The 21410-nt window shown below is 36.6% G+C and overlaps 1 protein-coding gene across 1 annotated transcript in view; it reads left to right on the top strand.

Moving 5' to 3' along the window:
• Positions 1 to 21410, top strand: part of Ccdc141 (coiled-coil domain containing 141) — a 162874-nt gene that overhangs the window by 120266 nt on the left and 21198 nt on the right. The window contains exons 13-17 of the mRNA XM_090342542.1: positions 2612 to 2791; positions 3338 to 3463; positions 5229 to 5417; positions 6312 to 6491; positions 9067 to 9216. Coding sequence (XP_090198668.1) covers positions 2612 to 2791; positions 3338 to 3463; positions 5229 to 5417; positions 6312 to 6491; positions 9067 to 9216 — 825 coding nt within the window. The remainder of the gene's footprint in view (positions 1 to 2611; positions 2792 to 3337; positions 3464 to 5228; positions 5418 to 6311; positions 6492 to 9066; positions 9217 to 21410) is intronic.

Here is a 21410-nt window from a genome sequence, read left to right on the forward strand (position 1 = left end):
AAATGTTAAATAAAAATATCCTCATATATATTTTTAACCTTTTGTAGATACACTGGGACAAAAATCTTACTCATATTTAATTTCTATTACATATGAAAGTCCTAAACTTAAAAATAATTGCTATGTCTATCCAATATAGTTTTTTTGTACAGCTAAACACACACACACACACACACACACACACACACACACACACACACACACAAAATCTATCACTTCTGATGTAGATTCTCACTCCGTCCTGACCTCACTTGCCAGTTTTCTACCACCTGTTCAAATTTTTCATAAAGTAAAACCAAAATGTGAAGAAAAGCATCCTAGAGTAAATCTGTCTCCATCCTTCTTTCCTCCTTTCCTGTCTTCCTTCCTTCCTTGCTTCCTTTCTTTCTTCTCTCCTCCTACATTCATTCATTTACTGTGTAGTAGTGGAGTTGAACTCAGGGTTTCAGTCTTGCTAAGCAGACAATCTACTCCGGGAGCCACACATCCAATTCTTTTAGCTCTGATTAGTTTTGAGACAGGGTCATACTTTTTAATTGGATTCTACTCCTATTTACACTGCTTGCCATGACTAGGATGACAAGTATGTGCTATCAAACCTAACTTTTTCTGCTGATACCTGTTCACGCAAACTCCTTTGTACTGGGGAGCCTAGAACTGCATAAGCCACTATGCACAGCATGGGCATTATCTTTGACTAATGAAACTTGAGGTAATACTCATATTTTTAACAATAATTTGACCCGGCCAACTTAGCAAAATTCAAAAAGATTTTTTTGCTTTTTATAGCTTCAGCCAAGTCATACTTCATCCATATTTATATCCGTATCAGTCACTTATCATTCTCATATAAATGGAAGCTGTATACTTACTTGGTTTCATTTGGCCTGCACACACGATTCCATCCTGTTAATCTAATTTGGCTCTATCTACTCTATCAGCTATGTCTCTTGGGTTTAATCTGCAGATTTGACAGATAAGCCTTGTACATCTATAATTAGTTCTCTAATAAAAATATCCAAAATACAAATTAACAATTCAATTCACAAAGTAATCAGCTGATTAGCCAGATTTTAAACAGCGATTAATGAACCCAATAATATATTAATTCAATCATTACTTCATAATCTTTTTATTAAGTCTATAAAGAGAGCTTTTCTCAAACTTATGAAAAAATAAAAAATAAAAGACCTGTATACTTAGCATTCTATCTACTAAATAAATATTATTTGACCTAGATCAAGCTGATTACTAATGGTCAAGACATTCTTATCAAAACACAATATATTTCATTAATGATTACTTATTGTACTGGTTTTCAAGCTGAGAAACACACACCAAAATTTCTATTGTTCCTTTCTATAACTTTCCTTCTTGTTGCCACAACAGCTCTGTGCTTCCTTCATCTTGGTATTTTCTGAATTAGATCCAGCTTTCCTAGTTGTTCTAAGGCAGAGGCATCACTCTGTGATCAACTACATGAATCCACAGAAACGGAAGCCCTGTCATCCTTATTTAGAATGTTTAGGTTGGCTGTTTTCAAACCAGGATCCTCAGATCTTAGCTTCTTGTGTTGCTAGATTTACAAACATGAGCCGCCAGCACCTGACTTTAAGTCTGACTATTTTAAAGGTTCTCCCATTATCATGATAAATAAAGTCATCTTTATTGATAAAAGCTTATGTCTACATATAGATAACTTCATTGATTTAGTGATACATGAGATAGAAATTGTGATGCAATGGTAAAAACAATATCATTGAAATGTGGTAAGCAGTTTGGTTTGGAGAACACCAGCTGGCATATTCAGGTGAGTGTTTTGGTTTTGGTTATATTTCTGTACCTAATATTTTCAGGTTTAATTTAAAGAAAAACAGTTCATCTAAATATTATCAGGATTAGAGAAATCAATTTAGGCTAGAATTCTGGCAGGAGGAAATGCCACTTTATGAGTTTATAGTGATGAATAATAAAAAAGAATTCTCTGCAGCACCAGCTTTCCTGTTACCCTAGTATCTGAAAAGAAAAATATCAGAAGACCATTTGTCAGGCATGAATATAAATGGAAAATGGGTTATCCAGTGAACTACGGAGACTGGATTATCACAATACTTTCCATGACCCACAAAGGAGTAAAATAACCATTGTGTTTACTAACTAAACCCCAGGCAAATTATTTAATCTTCTAGAATGGATAAAATACTAGCTTCTCTAGTTCACCTTTGGTATACCTCATTTACATCATTATGTCCTTCTGACTGTAGTTGTGACAGGCACATTTCAATTTTTAGTCAATATTAAATTATAGAATATATCATATTCTTAATTGCTTTTAATAATATTTGAAAGATTACCTAAGTTTATTGATAGTGTAGATAAAATATACTTTGGAATAGTTCCCACTCTAGTTGCCCCAAACTACCACTTAAATCTTTAAAAATCTCAGGTCTGATGTCTGAACAGTGATTATGAGATGCACATCTCACTCTGCGTTTCAGCACAAAGAATTTAGGCAATAGAATCTATGTTCTGCTTTGGCTGTGATGAAGTATTTGCCTCTGAAAACCATTGCATGGAAAGAAAAGCTATTAAATGGTTGTTAATTTAACAGGCAAAGGCAAATGAGATACTAAATGTAAAAACTGAAGTGCACATAATGGGGAACACTATGGAAAAGCAGAAGGCTGAACGAGAAGAACTTAACCACCTTCGGATGGCCTGGCACCTTAATGCCACTGCAAGGCAGCCTGTGAAACAGCAGTGGAGAGCATTCCAAGAGAGACTTAGGAAGGTAAGGGAATGGGCAGGGTGGGTAGCTCAGTTGGCAGAGTGTTTGCTAAGTGTGTGGGAGGCCCTGGTTTAGATACCAGTGCTGGGGGGCAAAAAGGAATGTGAACTGTTGTTCAGCATTACAAAGGAATAAAATTTAGGTACATGTCATAACACTTACTCAAGTGCCGACTCAAGAAGCAGAATTCATATCACTGGAATCTCAGAGAAGCAGGAACAGAGTGAACAGCTGTTTGATAAGTACAGAGAGAAGGTAGTAAATGGTGACACAATTACGTAAATAGATGGATGCCATTATATTATAAACTTTCAAAAAGGTAAAAAAACAATGGTGGATTTTGTTATATAGTGCGATGATCAAGGGGAAAGAAGACTAAGAGTAATGAAAAGCTTTTCATAGTTCAGAACCAAGAGCTCACTGGAGATTGTGATTATTTAGGGGAGTCTTGAAAAGCCTAGTGACATACCATGTCATCTCTTAAATGGCTGTAATATATTTGCTGCAGATAAGGAAAGTGCACCCATAACTGTTCAATATTTCTTTCAGACTATTCACAACATAAAACTTCTTCAGGAAGTACTTATGCCAGTATCTGCACTTGACCTTGGAGGGAGCCTTCAGACCATTTCAGATCCTCAGAAAAAATGGAATGAAATGAAACCTCAATTTCAGGTAAAGAAGCAGGTTGATGGATTTGAGCGAATGAAAATATTTTTTTCAAACTGGATACAATTTACCCAAGTAATTTGTATAGTCTGCTGAATTTTTTATTTTTAAAAAGATCATTGCTTGCCTAAGATGCACTTTTGAAAAATTGCTGTCTTGCATGATTTTGTCATGCAGTGATACACATTTAGGACACAAAAATTCCTAAGTGTATTTTATATTAGAAAAATTTAAATTAATAATTTTTAGTAGAACAGAGGTTTGAATTCAGGGTCTCACATTTGTTAGGTGGGTGCTCTACTACTTGAGACATATCTTCAACCCTGCCTTTAGATGGTCATTTTGAAGACAGAGTCTATCAAACTTTTCTGACTAGAATGGCCTCAAACCCTGATCCTCCAGATCTTAAATATCTAGGATTAGAGGTTTGATCCACCAATGTCCAATGCTAATTTACAGTGGCAATTGAATGTATTGTTTATAATGTGCTATATTCATGCAGCATTTTTAATTGTACATGTTTGAGACTATGTTAAGTTTCCCAAATTCAGGAAGCTTTGCCATGTTTGTTTACCTCTGTCAGAGTGATGTGTATCTACTTAATGTGCACATGCCTGATTTGAATCTAAAGACCTATGCAAATAAGTCTTCTGAATAAAATATCTCCTTAGCCTAAAGCATTTTTATTGCTTTTGTTTTTGATTCAAGTTTCACCCCTGACTTCACAGGTGCCTCCTCTTTAAGCAGTCCACCCTGAGTCAGTTCAAATTTGAAATCTGGGATATGTGATCAGTGCTGGAAAAAAAGGCAGTTATCCCTCCCAACATTCAGTGGCTATTTGTAGATTATGGGATGACCACTTGAAGCTGCATCTCCACTGTGCTGTCCAGCTGATGCTGCATTATGATCATCCTTTTCATGATAGTGTACATGTACTGATTTATTTTTATATTGGTCTGGGTCTTATATCATCTTATTCTACTCTGTATTAAGTATCATACTAGAATCTAATGTCTATTAACTATCAGGATACAACTTCATACATTTATTAACAGATGGTTAGAATATTTTGAGTACTATGGAAATTCATAATTTAAAAATATTTTACTACCTCTCTTTGATATATAATTTATTCTTGCATTACTCATGAATATCAAAGAAGGCAATGATTTAATAAATATATCCCTAGTATTAAGCATAATGTCTAGATTTGGGAGAGGCTCACAATAAGTATTTATTAACAAATGGAAAAATTATTCATTATCTAGATTTTCAGATTGCCAATTATAAAATCTGTTTTTGTGTGCATGTGTGCACTTGTGTGTGTGTGTGTGTGTGTGTGTGTGTGTGTGTGTGTGTTTATACTAAGGCTTGATGTTTCCCTTAGCTTTTTTGATCAAAGCTGATGTTCTACTGCTTGAGCCACTATTCCACTTGCTGGTTAACTGGAAATAACATTTTTTTGCCAGTCCTGGGGCTTTAACTCAGCACCCAGGCACTGTCCTTGGGCTTTCCTCAAGGCTAGTACTCTACCACTTGAGCCACAGCACCACTTCTAGCTTTGTTATGTATGTGGTACCAAGGAACTGAACCTGGGTCTTCATGCATGCCAGGCAAGCACTCTACCACTAGGCCAAACACCAGCCCAGATATAACATTTTTTTAGATATGCTGGCTATAGGATTTGCTTCAAGCAGGGCTTTCAAATCTCAGCCTCTTGAGAATCTAGGATTGCAGGCATGTCTAGAATCTATTGTTTCCATTTTTTTAGCAACTACATGATGAGGTTCAGTTCATCATGAAGGAATCAGAAGCATTAAGTGCCAGGGGGGCCCCTGTGAAAGAGAAGTCTCAACAGCTGACAGACCTTATTCAGCTCCATCAGAAGCAAGCAGAAAGAATCCATGACTATGAGGAAATTCTACACAAAACAGTCCAATTCCACCAAGTAAAGCATCAGGTAAGATTTATGATGAATGCCCTCAAAAATAGCACACATTTTCCTAACTTCAACCCTTGACTCTCAGGCCGCTATCTCTTGGTATGTCTTTCTCTCTTCTCTCTACTAAGCAGTGCCCCTCTTCTAACAATCCTACTTCACTTGGAATGATTTTCCCTTTCTTCAAAATTTTTACCGTGCTAGGTACTGGTTGCTCACACCTTTAATCCTAGCTATTCAGGAGGCCATTACAGGCAGAAAAGTTCCCATGAGGCTTTTATCACCAATTAACCAACAGAAAACTGGAAGTGGAGCTATGACTAAAAGAGGTATAGTGCTATCCTTGAGTAAAAGAGCTAAGGGACAGTGCTCAGGTCCTGAGTTAAGCCACACAACTGACAAAGAAAAAAAATTCTAGTGCTCTCATTATTTATATCACACACATGGCAAATTTAACATCATGAATTTTAATTTCTTTTTAACAAAAGTAACATGTTTTGCTTTATCAATTCAACAAGCTCTCTGAGTGTGAAAATCAAGTTCAATATGTAACTAACATCACATAATCTATCATTGTTAGTTTCTTTCCCCCATAACATCAAAGCTTTTGTCCTGTACTGACACAAACTAGAAGTGGATTGATATTTTTATATTCTATCCTCTAGATATTGCTGAAGATGTAAGGTAGTACCCAAAAGGATTTTTTTCGTTCTTTCATAGAACAGGAAATGCAGACATATCAGTGTCACCCTGTTTAGCGAGGCAGCACTGTAACGTATATTTGCCCTTCATACTAATAATTATGGATGGGCTTGGCAGCATTTCAACCACTCGTACAAAATGTTACAGAAAGGGAGTTTTACAGAATGCTTTTTACATTAGATACAAATTCATTGTTAATTCTCTAAATTCCAGCTGGAAGATCTCATCAGACCCACAGAAGTGGAGTTTCTAGAGCAGCTGAATGACCTGGGTGATGCTCAGGAGACCAGGAGATACCTCAGTCACTCCCGGGAAAAGCAGGCACATGTAGAACATCTCCATAGACTGGTCCTTTCCCTAGGCACGGGCATCATCTCATCAGTGCAGCGGCCTGTAAGCATATTACGCCACCATAAGTTCTACCTATCCCTTGCTGCTGATAGGACTGCGGTATGTTTAATTTTAAAACACATTAGATCACGCAGGATAGTTATCTGTGGTAAGTTTCTTCGGCCTGTGACAAAAAATTTTAAGGAGAAAAAAACATATAAAGATATTGTTTCATTTATCTAGTCTCACATTAATCAAAATGTTGGTATATTATCAATTTATATAGTCCCATATACAGGCTTTTACATTTGAAAATGTATCTAATGCAACTAGGTAACTAAGCTTTTGACATTATTTAACTTAAAATAATTTAAAGTTGGCCCTTACTCTCATTACTGGAGAACTTTTAAGTACATTTGGGGGATATTTAGTTTCATAAATAATCTTTTGAAACTGTAACTGTTAAGAAATTAAAGTATAGATCAAATGCTTTCTAATAGAAATTTAGCAACAACTAATATTTACTCCAAGTATAAAATATACACTAGATTTAAAAGATTTGAGGTAAAAATTACCAGTACTCTTATATTGTTTACATGTTATAAAATGATGTTATTTGGACATATGGCTAACTAAATTATTTTGGGGGGATTAATTTAACTGGTGTGTGTGTGTGTGTGTGTGTGTGTGTGTGTGTGTGTGCGCGCACACGCGCACACGCACATCCATGTTAGGACTGAAACTTTGGGCCTTTTGCTATTTACTCAGAACTAGAAGTGTGAATTATCAGCTACTGGCAGTTTCACTCTTTTGGAACTTTTTCGTGTGACTGCTGGAAATTTCCATAGTTTATGGCTTATATTGTATTTCTATTAATGTTGCTTTACCTTTGCAGATCTGGAAGACTAGTAGCTTAACGTAGACCGTCCCTTCATTTTAAAGACGAAAAATGTGAAGTCTAGAAATTCTGCCTCCCTTATCCATATAAATGCAAATTGGAGGAGCCCAATCTTTCTGCCCAAGCCAGAATTATGGGCACTAGCTTTTGGCTCTGCCACTGGACACATTTCAAGAGAAAAGCCTCAAAGAAAGCATTTTTAAATCAACTGTTTATAAACAATATTCCAGGATCTGATTTTTTATTAAAGAATTTATTAACATTGATTTTACATCATATTTCAAATAATGTGTTAAACAAACAAGTATTCAAGATGGGAATCTCTATATACAATCACTGGCACTTAGATTTTAGAATATAATTAAAATTAAGCTGAGGGTTTGTATTAATAATCTCTGTAATAAATCATTATGTCATAAGTTTTCATGTCTATGTAGCTGTGTTTATATTTCCAATACCATGTCCATAGCATTGGGTATGCAAATATTGCTCTTGTACTGTTTGGATTTAATAGTCGCATATTAAGGATACCATGCGCATTTTGTTCCTTTGGTCTTGACTTATCTCACTCAACATGATTCGCTCTAGATTCATCCACTTCCCTGTGAACAAGCTCTGATTTTTTTAAGCCTCCTAATTTGAGGACAAAAATTATTATATTTATTACATCAAAGGTTTTGAAATTTATTCATTTATATTTCTGATATGCATTTCATTTGTCTGTGTTGATGAGTTGTAACTAAAAAACTTACATCTACCTAGTAATATCAACATAAGAAAGATAATCTTTGAATATGACTGAATTCTTTGCATTGTAACTGGGCTGATTTTTCTAACAACTTAGTGCACTTTGGTAGCATATACTTCTTAATTAAATCATGTTGCCTGTTAGGTAAAAACTATAATAGTCATCAAAGTTTGTAACCAATATGATAAAATTATAAAAAATCTAAATTATGCAATTAAAAAATTAAATAATGAAAAAATTAGTTTATTACATTACTATGAATAGTAATAAAACCATAGGGAATAATTTTATTTTATAATTAATTTAAGACATCCACTCATCTATATGTAATACAGTGAACTTACAGTTCACTCTAAACTTAGTTTATTTTTTCAGTTTTTTTCTTTTTTTCAGTTTATTTTTTTAAGCACAGGAGAGAAATGCAAGTATTTTGTTGCTGTTAGTAGAATTGACTTTTATCAGGAAAGAGCTTTCTTTTTAAAAGGTTTTCATGATACTGGTAAATGTATATTATAAAGAGAAAAGAAAGATGTCCCCCTTTGCACAAATAATGTAAATTGTTCTGCAGCCCTCTTCTGGCCTAGACCTTTTCTCTCTGTGTGAGGTAGAGATTGAGCACTTGAATAATGAACCTGAGGTTAAATTCAAGTTGACGGGAAAATTACAGTACAGAAGCAGAATGTTTCTAATGCATATTTTATGCCTTTTGAAGTAAAAATTATTATAATGAATGGTGTCTCTAAGGGGTTGAGTGTGATGAGAAAGTCTTCAAAACTAGAGATTTGAGACTGGAAATATCTGGCCCATAATGTTAGGTGTTTGGCTTCTTTCTGAAATAATTATATTCAAATACGTTGAGGGCCACATACATTTGGATACTATAACTTGTTAAAGTGTTATTCAGGCATATTATTGTGAGGGTAACTGGTGTGTTCATCTCATGGCAGTTTCTTTGGCTCCTTTAGTTATCCCCATGTGTCTTTTGCTTTTAGAATTGCTCTAATGTTTCTGCAAAGAACCTGCAGCTGTTGCTGGAGGGCCTTGAGGTGGAAAGCATGACATGGCATGCCAAAGCTCAGGAGTGTGAACAGGCCCTGTCCTGTAGCTTGGAGTACTGCACCACTCGGGACGAGATCCATGAGGTGGGAGAAGTGAGAACTGAGAAGTGAGAATTGAACCTGAAGCGTTCTTCTCAGTGTCTACACACACACACACACACACACACACACACACACACACACACACCCCAACACACAGTCATGGTCCATCAGGACACTTTTTTCTTACCCATATTTCTTAGTTCTTGGGACTGAAAGTTTGAGGAAGCTTTAAGCTCTAGAAGTTGTTGTCAAAGTCAGTATATTGTCATCTTAGAGAAACCTAGCAGGCGGCTTTAAGGTTACTTTTCTTTTGGTTGTTCCTTTTGTGTATTTGTTGCTGTTTTGCTTTCTCTCCCATTCAAACACAGCAATCAATTGCTAGGGTAGACACAGATTTTTTTTTGGGGGGGGGCATTGGTTACAGAGGAGAGGGAGCCAACTCACTTCTGCCTGCCAAGATCCCTTTTAAGCCCTAGTGACTGGTGGGGACCAGTGCTATGGGCAGGGAAGTAGGCTCTTTCCTTCAGAGGCTATCACCAAAGTCAAGTGGCTGGTTTCATGTTTACTCAAACTAAATGATTTTTCTGGGAAAACAACTCTGAGTGAAAATGAAATACTAAATGCAAGTGGCTCTCCAGGCCCAGGTCCATGGTCTCAGTTCTACCTCTTTCATACCAACTGACCAAGCCCTAGACCCCCACCCAAACTGAATTCATGCCATCTACTAGTAGCTTTCCATTCTGGGGAGAAACACCAGGCAGATTAACAAAAACCCTAACCCTTGAGAAGGATTTATGTAATGGACATTTTTTATGTCCATTATATCATAAATCCTGCAGAAAGGGTAAAGGTGAAAAACAGGTGGGTAGCCTTCCTTAATTTTAATTTATGCCCAGTCTATATAATATAGACCCAGAAAGTATCCAGTATGCTCAGACAACATGAAAGTATGGGTTTAATAATTATACTTTAGTGAGTGCCCTTCCTCAAGGCCACACTTATACAGACCAGAGGGAGATGCAGGAGAGGGTATAATAGAAGGAAAATGAGAGCAAAAGAGATCTGGAGTGGCTTCTTGGACTCAATTCAACAAGAGGGAACTGAGAAAGAATGCCCAGTAAAGATTTTCATTTTTGTGATGTGCTATAGGACTGGAACATGTTTGAACCTATACTGAATGTAGTCTGCCCTCTACATCAACTAGTCCCAGTAGTGTAGCTTGCTTGCGCTCAGGTCAGATCTTATCAGATCAAAGAACATTAGTTTCTCCAAAGTTACACATTTTAGCCTCTTGGAAGCAGTGTGTGTGTGTGTGTGTGTGTGTGTGTGTGTGTGTGCATATGTGTGCAAGTTCAGGGCTTGAACTCAGGGCCTCACACTCTTGCTCAGCTTTTAGGTTCATAGCTACTTCTCCATCTCTTGAGCCTCATCTTTATTCCAACTTTTTCCCTTAATTGGGAAACAGAGTCTTGAGGACTTTTCTGCCTGGGATGGTTTTATAACAAGATCTTAGATTTTTGTCCTATGGAGTAGCTAGGATTACAAACATGAGCCTCTAGCAGCACCTGGCATGGAAGCATTTAACACTCTTTCTCCAAAGTAATCTGTTTCCCTCCTCTCTTCTTCCCCCCTCTTTGTCTCTCTGCTCCTTGTTTCTCCTGTTTCTCTCCCTGTCTTCTCTCCCTTCTCTTTCCTTTTATATAACTTTGTCTCATCAAAACAATCCCTTCCTGCTCTGCTCTGGATACTGCAAGTGGAACAGGGTAAGGGTGTTCCCTGCTCCTCCAGCTCAGTTGCTATCTCTGTGAGTCGCTGTGTCATTTGTGGAGCTATATCTCCCTGCCTAGCCCTTCCAACAGAAGTCTATTTTTAGGGCCTACCTTGTGATGAACTTGCACTTGGAAGCAGCCCGGCCGGATGACAGATGACCCTTCCAGTCACAGGAGGGATGACCCGGGGATTGTCTGTACTAATCAGGAATGAGCAACCAGATACATGCAGTTTTGATTTAAGAATCAGATATAACTATAATATTGTAATAAATACTAAGAACCATATCCTTCCCTTTTGTTTCTGTTTCAAATCCAGCTAATTTTTGGTGTAAATTACAGCTTCACACTTAAAGACCTTTTTGATAAACATCAGTCCTTCTCACCTTTCTTTTTTGTGTGACCTATACCCATACTTGAGGCTTTCCAACCACAAACCTTGTGGGAAAAGAGTCAGATGGAATATTTCCAGTGCATCTGATGATACCTGTGTGCCTTGTGTTGTAGTTCACCTAATCATAGGTGTGTATTCGTAAACTACAATACCGAAAGGCTCGTTTCCATTGTGGTAATAATATTTGACAATTAGACATCATCATCATTTCTACTATCATTATTAGGTTTTAGACATAATTACCTAAAACTTGAAATGAAATGAAATGAAGTACATACAATTATTTTTTTTGTTGTACAAGAATATCTGATATGCTGGTTGCGGGTGGCTCATGCCTGTAATCCTAACTACTCTCAGCAGGCTGGGATCCGAGCATTAGGGGTTAAAAAGAAGCCAGTGAGGGGCTGTTTGGCCTAGTGGTAGAGTGCTTGCCTAGCATGCACGAAGACCTGGGTTCAATTCCTCGGTACCACATACGTAGAAAAAAGCTAGAAGTGATGCTGTGGTTCAAGTGGAAGCTCAAGCCTTGAGAAAACCACAGGACAGTGCTTAGGCCCTGAGCCCAAGCCCAGGACTGGCAAAAAAAGAAAAGAAAAGAAAAGAAAAGAAGCCACTGAGAGCGGAAAAGTCCATGAGATTTTTATCTCCAATTAATCACCAAAAGGTCAGAAGTGGAGCTGTTGCTCAAGTGGTAGAGCACTAGCTGTGATTCAAAAAAGCTTAGGGATAGTGCCTAGGCATTGAGTTCAAGCCCCAGGACCAGAAAAAAGAAAATCAGATATAATTCCAGAGAATTAGCATAGCATTTGATTTTTTAAAACCTAACCTTTAAACATACTGTTTCACTTAAAGCCTAAAGTCCTTTTTGAAGATTGGATTACAATAGAATTTAAAGAATGCTTAGTTCAGGACCTTCAGATTTTTAGGTGAGAAAAGAAGTTTGTGCATATGGTTTCCACTTAGCAATGTTGTAGAGAACTGCAGAATTTCTTCTCAGACTATTTAAAGCTTATTTTGAGCTAGAGACTCCTTCTTCTACATCAATGTGTTTGTGCTTTGCTCAATTCAGAAATAACCATTAACATAAAGGTTGAGATCCTGTTCAAACAGTGAATGGTCTCGTGGCAATTTCATCCATTATCTAAGCTTTTCTCTCCTATCCCTGTTTTCTAACAATCCTGTTTATGAGGTACTTGTGTGATATGTGATACTATATGCTAACATAATTTATTAGGTTATTTTAAGAAAATCTTTCTTACTTGTGCTCTAATTCGTATTCTTTATTGAAGACTCTTACAAAAAGACCTGAAACCACAGACAAAATAATGAGATACTCTAAGTATCATTTTAAAAATCATAATTTAGGGGCTAGGAGCATAGCCTAGTGGTAGAGTACTCGCCCAGCATGTACAAAGCCCTGAGTTAGATTCTTTGGTACCACATACTCAGAAAAAGCTAGAAGTAGAGCTCGCTCAAGTAGTAGAGCATAAGCCTTGAGCAAAAAGTGTCCAAGGATGGTACCCAGTCCCTGAGTTTAAGCCCCATGACTGGCAAAAAATAATAAAAATAAAAATCATAATATGGTACTCCTTCAAGGCAAAAAAACCCAATGGTTTAGTACCCTTATTAGGTTTGGATAAAGATTTTATTTATAATTTTATGCTAAGACATAGGAAATTGCAAGGTCTCATTTTCTTCACATTTACATACCAGAAATGTGGCAGTTGCACAAACTGCCAGGTTTTATGGCACTTTATCACCCATTTCACACATAGACATATTTGAATGCATAAACATTAACTATCACTATACATTTTTTAGGCTGTATGAACAAGTTGTTGGTACACAAAGCATTCCAGCCATGCATTCTTCTGCCATATTCAGGACAGAAGAATGTCTAATAACTCATTCTTTACAATGTACATTCAGGACTGCAATAAGTTAATGATGAGCACATTTTGTTCTTACAACCTGACTAAAGCAATTACCTTTACATTTATATGATGTTTATGTAAATTTCTATTTAGAGACTCATATTATGGGTCACATGCAATTACTTTGCTAAAAAGAACAGCAATGACAGAATTGGGTTGGTGTCTGTTTTCTCAAAATAAGTTTTTTCTCACGAAAGCTTTCAGATAATTACCTCACTCTGAAATGTTTCTGACACAGCAACATCTTGCCTATGAGAACGTGAGTGGGAAGACTCAAAATATATACTCCATTCCCCAAACGTGTGCTTCACAAATTCTTTTGTGAGTTTGGATAAATCCATCATCTGAGTTCCAGAGACAGAATCTGAATTAGAAGCAGGAAATTAAAAGAGTGGTATCATGGTACATCCCAGACAATCAATAGAATGAAAACTGCCTGGCCTTACCTAGCACTTGGGCACTGGCAAAAATCATTATGGAGAGCCATGTGCTGTAGGTAAGGAGGCAAAAAATATTTGTATAGAGGGCAAAATACCCAGAGAGCTAACATTTAAAATGATAACTACCATATCCAGAAGAAAAAGCACATGAAACTTAAATATGTAGAGTGGATAAAACCTTTATTACTGAAACCTGTTGTCACCTACAGATTGCAGCAGCGTGATTGTATTCTTTCTGAGTTTCCCAACTCTGGTGTTATAAGACAAACCTTATGCTCAGGAAAAAGTGGTAAGGTTGCCCAATGTTAGGAAGTCAAGAAAGTCCTGAAATCTTTCCAGCACTAAGACTGAATATAAGACCATTAATATTTGTAGCCAAATAATTTGGGATAAAAGTTGAGTCTTAAAGTATCTTCATTTCAAATGCAATCAGTATTGGGAGATGATAATGCTATAGCCTTCTGGTCCTGAAAAATGAGTATAAGAGAGCTTTTATTCTGGAATGTGAAGAAATAAAATTTTTGATGTAGTCATCAAAGAAAGTGAAAAAAAACACCTATTCATTTAGTATTTCTGGTCCCAGCCAACTGTATGCCATAATGAAAGAGTTTTCTTTTAAATGCATTTCATTGGTTTTAAAATGCTGCATGTCCTTCACATCAATTGGCCATGCCAGCAACAGATTTACAAATAAGATTTTCTTGGGAAAGCCACTTTCACCACCTTAAGTCAAAACTAAGAAGAGCTAGGCAACCTGGCTGTCCTTCCACTTTTTCTGAAGACATTTTTTTCATTTGTAATTCTGAAGGGAGGCTTACAGATCGAGGAGAAATTTATTAGGATGGTCAGTCTCTTAGTTTTATAAAAAGTAGCTTTTAAATCTTCTATTTTTACAGATATGGAAACTGGGTCTGTTTATTCCTTGACAACCACGGAGGAGCAGAGCAAGTGGAAAGATAGGAATACCAAATGATTCCCTACAAACATGTTTCCTTCCATTTAAGAATTGTATAAAGAAACCATTTGAATTATAGCAGAAATTAAGCACATTTAACTGAGTAACTTCTGTCATGTCCCCAGCTTCAGATTTTCTTGCTGTTTGTGTGTTCAAGTTGACCAATTGTTGTATAGCCATCGCCACCATTCCCCATTGTTGACAAGCTAACTAAAGTTAGAAACAGCTGCCCGAACAATGATAGCACAGCCAAAAACCCTGGCACTCGTATCCTGTAAAAATAGGACCCTAAGTTATGTGGGGATTAGATGGGAAGTTAAGCTTTCATGCTAACGTGTGCAGATAAAATAAATGAGGTATGGATAATTATTTCTTTTTTTTAACTTGCTGGAGGTTATTTGTCAATATTACCTTCTGGCTGAATGTGTTTGGCCTGAGTTTGAACATTCAAAGGCACTATGGGAATGGGTCTCCAGTGAGACCCAAATAGAAAAGTACCAGCGATTTTGTTGAGGAAGCTCATTTGTCAAAGGAACCTGGTTGCATTTCAAAAATTCATAGCGTCATAAATATTCTTTGACCCTATAAATCATCATCTTTTGTAGATACACACACATTTTGAAGCAAACAGTAATACAATCACACTCACCACTTACCAGTTTTCAATTTCTTAATCCAAAGTAGACTTGAAATCTCATGGTTTTGAATGAAATCTCAGTATTTCCGCAATTCCTCACAGAGTTTTCAAGTAGATATTAAAGTTTCCTAAAACCAGTTAACAACTTGGGAAATACCAGGTTGACAGAGTCCCTTCTCATTCTTCTAGATTGAATTTCGTAATAATGTCATGTCTGCTGAAGAAAAATAACATAGAAAGTATTGTTTGCCAGTGAGTAAAAGTTAGTGACAGATGTCCCTCTTCTGCTTACATTTTTTTAATTTATTTATCTTGTTTTCGTGAGACAGTCTCATTATTGAGCCTGGCTGACCTTAAACTTCAACCCTTCTTCTCTCAGTCCTACCAAGTAATAGAATCATAATCATACACCATCACACTCAGCTTAATTTTATTTTCAGTTTTTTGTAAATTATCCACAGCCTAAAATATTCCATTTTAACCTTCTTATGTGTATAATGCAGTGTCATTTGGGGCCTTCATATTGTTGTCTGTTACCACTAGTTACAAGATTTCTTAAAAATATTCTAAACAGAAACTCTATCATTGTTACACAGTCACATGCCATTGGCGATATATCTTTAAAAACAAGAATTTCATGGTTTCCTCAGCTAGATATTTATTATATTCACATTTTTAGATTACACCTTTGGAAAGAAAAGCTCCTGCCTCAGTATACCTCAATACATAGCTCCTTTATATTGAAATACCATAAAACTTGCCTCACTAATATTTTGTTGCTAGAGTATGACACATGTACATGAACATATCAAATGCCCTACAGTCTAAATATTTATCAATTATACCTTGTAGTGTAAATATTTTATCAGTATAGCCAAATAATATACCAACTTAACATGACCTATTTTTCAGATATTTTTATTGTAATTAATAGAAGGGTTACATTATATTCACAAGATAGATGGTGCATTACTTCACATACATTAATACCCTTTCTCATGTCTTGGTCCCCATTTCCACCCTAGCCCCTCATCTTGATTTCCTCCCTTCCCTATGCCACTTCAAATAACCAAATAAGCATATATACAATATATGAGATAACCAGGAGAAATACTGAAACAATATGAGATAACCAAGGAAAAGCAAAAGACATGAGAGATAACATAGTACATTAAGGACAACAATCATTATATGGCTTTTGTTTCTATATCCTGGGGTCGTTTCATTTAGCGTCATTCTATATGACCTTATGAATCTGCATTTTGTTCTATTGTAAATCTCTGCTAGTAGAGCCCAAGGTTTCACTGATTATGACAAATGAGGGAAACCATTGAGCCTATGTTCCTTTGAGTCTGGCTTACTTCACTTAATATGATTTTTTCTAAGTCTTTCCATTTCCTTATAAATGGGGCAATGCCATTCTTTCTGACAGCAGCATAGAATTCCCTTGTGTATAAATACCACATCTTGTTGATCCACTCATCAACTGAGGGGCATCTGGGTTGGTTCCATATCTTTGCTATGGTAAATAGTGCTGCAATGAACATCATTGTGCTAGTGGATTTAGTATGTCCTTCTTTCTGGACAATTGGGTAAATACCAAGTAGTAGAATTGCTCTATGTTTAGTATTTTGAGGAACTGCCATACTGCTTTCCATACTGGTCGAAGGAGTTTGCACTCCCACCAACAATGTAGTAGTGATCCCTCCTGGCCACATCCCCTCCAGCATCTGTTGTTATTAGCTTTCTTGATCTTGGCCATTCTAACTGGAGTGAGGTGGAATCTTAGAGTTGTTTTGATTTGCATTTCTTTTATGACCAGAGATGTCGAGCATTTCTTCATGTGTCTATAGGCCATTCTTATTTCTTCTTCAGAGAAGACTCTCTTGGAGTCTTTGGCCCATCTTTTAATGGGATGGTTGTTATTTTGGAGATTAGTTTTGGAATGATTCAGTTTTTTGAGCTGTTGATATATTTTAGATATGAGGCCTTTGTCTGTTGTATGGTTAGTGAAGACCTTCTCCCCCTCTGTAGGACTAATTTCCTAGCTATGTCCTTTGCCATACAAAAGCTCTACTGTTTAATGCAGTCCCACTTATCCCGCCTTTCTCTGATTTGTTGTGTTTCTTGGTCCTTATTAAGAAAGTTTGGACCTGTGCCAAGGAGACCTAGTGTATCTCCTATTCTTGTAAAGTTTTCAATGCGCCTGCTTTTACCTCCAGGTCTTTGATCCATTTGGAGTTAATCCTGGGCAGGAGGACAAAGAAGGATCCAACCTTAGTTTTCTGCAGGTGCTTAACCAGTTCTGCCAGCACCACTTGTTGAAGAGGCTGTCTTTCTTCCATTCTATTTTTTGGGCTCCTTTATCAAAGATTACGTGGCCATAGGTCTGTGGGTTAATATCTAGGTCCTCAGTTCTGTTCCATTGGTCTTCAGGCCTGTTCTTGTGCCAGTACCAAGCTGTTTTGATCACTAGATCTCTGTAATAGAGTCTAAAGTTTGGTATTGAAATTCCTCCTGTGCTGTTCTTTCTGCTAAGGAGTGTTTTTGCTATATGAGATTTTTATTATTTCATATGAAATTTTGGATTGCCTCTTCTATTTCTTTTAAGAATGACATTGGGGTATTGATGGGTATTGTGTTGAATTTGTAGATAGCCCTGGTCAAGATTGCCATTTTCACAATATTGATTCTTCCAAACCCAGAGCATGGGAGGTTTTTCCATTTCCACATTTCTGCTTTAATTTCCTTTTTCAGGGTTTTAAAATTTTCATCAAAAAGGTCCTTTCCATTCTTAGTTAAGTTCAATCCTTGGTACTTTATTTTCTTTGAGGCTATTGCAAAAGGAATTGCTTTTCTGATTGTTGGCCCTTACCTCTCATTGTTGCCATAGAGGAAGGCGGTTGATTTTTGAGGGTTAATTTTATTCCCTGCTACCTTGCCAAAGTTGTGAATCAGCTCAAGCAGCTTGGGAGTGGAGTCTATAGGGTTCTTTAAATACAGAATCATGTCATCTGCAAAGAGGGAAAGTTTCACTTCCTCTTTCCCTATTTGGATTCCCTTATGCTTCTTCTTGCCTTATTGCTCTGGCTAGGAATTCTAATACTATGTTAAAGAGGAGTGGAGAGAGTGGGCATCCTTGTCTCGTTCCTGATTTTAGAGGAAATGGCTTTAGCTTTTCACCATTAAGTATAATGCTAGCTGTGGATTTGTCATACACAGCCTTTAATATACTTAGGAATGTTCCATGGATTCCTAGTTTTTCCAGAGCTTTTAGCATAAATGGGTGTTGGATCTTACATGTATTGAGATAATCGTGATTCTTGTCCTTGCTCCTGTTGATGTGTTGAATTATATTAATTGATTTGCATATGTTGAACCAGCTTTGCCTCCCTGTGATGAATCCTCTTTGATCATAGTCTTAACATGATCTTTTGAATATTTTGCTGTATTCCATTGAGAAGCAGTTTTCAAACTTTGAGGTTATAGCTCTTTCCACTCCTGAGCATTAGTGACTGTTTAATTAAAATGGTTTATATGACCTCTGCTCTTGGTCTAGTCTATATTTTAATCTAACATCTAACAACTTCATTTACTTTAATAAATTAAATAAACTGGGTAAGTATTAATGTATCAGATGCAATATTTTCTTCAATTTAACAATGTTTATATATACAAGTTAGTTAGAACTTTAAACGTGATTGTCTCCAAGAAGTACTAAAGGTAAAGTTATTATTTTAATTTTTACAATATGAAGACTTTGAAATAAGCATTTTCAGAATGCAGGTACTCTGTAGGGCAGATGAATTTTTCAGTATTATAAATCAAAAACCTAGCACATGTATAGCTTTTATTCTCTCTCAAATAATTTGTTTTCTGTTGATAGAAAAGAATTTAATGTTTTTCTGACTTTTCCTATCATACCTCAGATTTATCAAACATGAATTGTTCCCTCTTGCTCTTAAAACTCCTCATGTAATCGAAGGTTTATGTGTTTCTGTACTCTTTTTTGATGATATTACAAAGAGAAAGTAGCCTGTTGATACACTTATTCTTCCTGAATTCAACAGAGGGACAGAAAGTAATGTGTTCATAGAACTGGGCATCTCAAAATATTGGTGAACTTGTAAAACCAAATTAATTTTTTTCTCTATATTTTTTATTGTAATTAGTAAAAGGGTTACATGATATTTGCCAGATAGAAGATGCATTAATTCACATACATTGATACCCTTTCACATGTCTTGGTACCCGTTTCCCTCCCCCCTCCACACCCCCCACCCGTCTTGGTTTTCCCCCCTTCCCTATCAAATTTCAAATATCCAAATACAAATAACTTCAATATATCAGATAACAAAGTGAGATATTATACCAATATGAGATAACCAAGGGACAGCAAAGGAGACGAGAGACAATATAGTACATTAAGGACAACAATCATTCATTATATGGCTTTTGTTTCACTATCCTGGAGGTCCTTTCAATTAGCTTCACATTATATATCCTTATGTATCAAGATTTTGCTCTATTGCAAATCTCTGCTAGTAGAGCCCAAGGTTTCTACTGATTATGACGAATGAGGGAAACCATTGAGCCTAAGTTCCTTTGAGTCTGGCTTACTTCACTTAATATGATTTTTTCTAAGTCTTTCCATTTCCTAACAAATGGGGCGATGTCATTCTTTCTGACAGCAGCATAGAATTCCATTGTGTACAAATACCACAACTTGTTGATCCACTCATCAACTGAGGGACATCTAGGTTGGTTCCATATCTTTGCTATGGTGAATAGTGCTGCAATGAACATTGTTGTGCTAGTGGGTTTAGTATGTCCTTGTTTCTGGGTGGTTGGGTAAATGCCAAGTAGTGGAATTGCTGGGTCATAGGGGAGTTCTATGTTTAGCCTTTTGAGGCACTGCCACACTGCTTTCCATAGTGGTTGGACGAGTTTGCACTCCCACCAACAGTGTAGTAGTGATCCCTCCTGGCCACATCCCCTCCAGCATCTGTTGTTATTAGTTTTCCTGATCCTGGCCATTCTAGCTGGAGTGAGGTGGAATCTTAGAGTTGTTTTGATTTGCATTTCTTTTATGACCAGAGATGTTGAGCATTTCTTCTTGTGTCTATAGGCCATTTTTGTTTCTTCTTCAGAGAAGACTCTCTTTAAGTCTTTGGCCCATTTTTTAATGGGTTGGTTGTTACTTTGGAGGTTAGTTTTGGAGTGATTCAATTTTTTGAGTTGTTGATATATTTTAGTTATGAGGCCTTTGTCCGTTGTTTGGTTGGTGAAGATCTTCTCCCACTCTGTAGGTTTCCTGATTAGTTTACTAGCTATGTCCTTTGCCATACAAAAGCTCTGCAGTTTAATGCAGTCCCACTTATCCAGCCTTTCTCTGATTTGTTGTGATTCTTGGTCCTTATTAAGAAAGTTTCGACATGTGCCAAGGAGGCCTAGTGTATCTCCTATTTCTTCCTGTAGAGTTTTCTGTGTGTCAGCTTTTACCTCCAGGTCTTTGATCCATTTGGAGTTAATTCTAGTGCAAGGTGACAAAGAAGGATCCAGCTTTAGTTTTCTGCAGGTGCTTAACCAGTTCTGCCAGCACAACTTGCTGAAGAGGCTGTCTTTCTTCCATTCTATTTTTTTGGCTCCCTTGTCAAAGATTAGGTGGCCATAGGTCTGTAAAACCAAATTATTTTTAAGCCTGTCATAATAGTTACCCTATTCTCAAGGTACCAGCTCATGATCTGTGTATATACATGTTGATTTTTCCATCATTGGCACTCATTTTGTCTTTTGTATGCTTGTTTTTGAAGTAAGGCTTATCTGAAAATTGCTCAGGAAAAATAATATTTAGCTGAACAAATAACTTATAGCACTCTGCCACTAAATCTAACATTGGGTCTTCCCTTCCACCTCCTTTATGGTTTGGTCTTCCCTTCCACCTCCTTTATGGTTTAAATGTCACTTTGTGGATCTCTTCAACATTAATAGCTACTTGGAAACTTAATAAAGAATAGCCATCAGGATTTATGATAAATATTTAGCCTAAAAGGAATGAAATTAGTGAGAGTGAGAGAAGTGATATCAAATAAATATAAATATGAAAA

Source organism: Megascapheus bottae, chromosome 12, assembly GCF_031878675.1.
Source record: "Megascapheus bottae isolate mThoBot1 chromosome 12, mThoBot2.hap1, whole genome shotgun sequence".
In the NCBI taxonomy this organism is placed as follows: domain Eukaryota; kingdom Metazoa; phylum Chordata; class Mammalia; order Rodentia; family Geomyidae; genus Megascapheus; species Megascapheus bottae.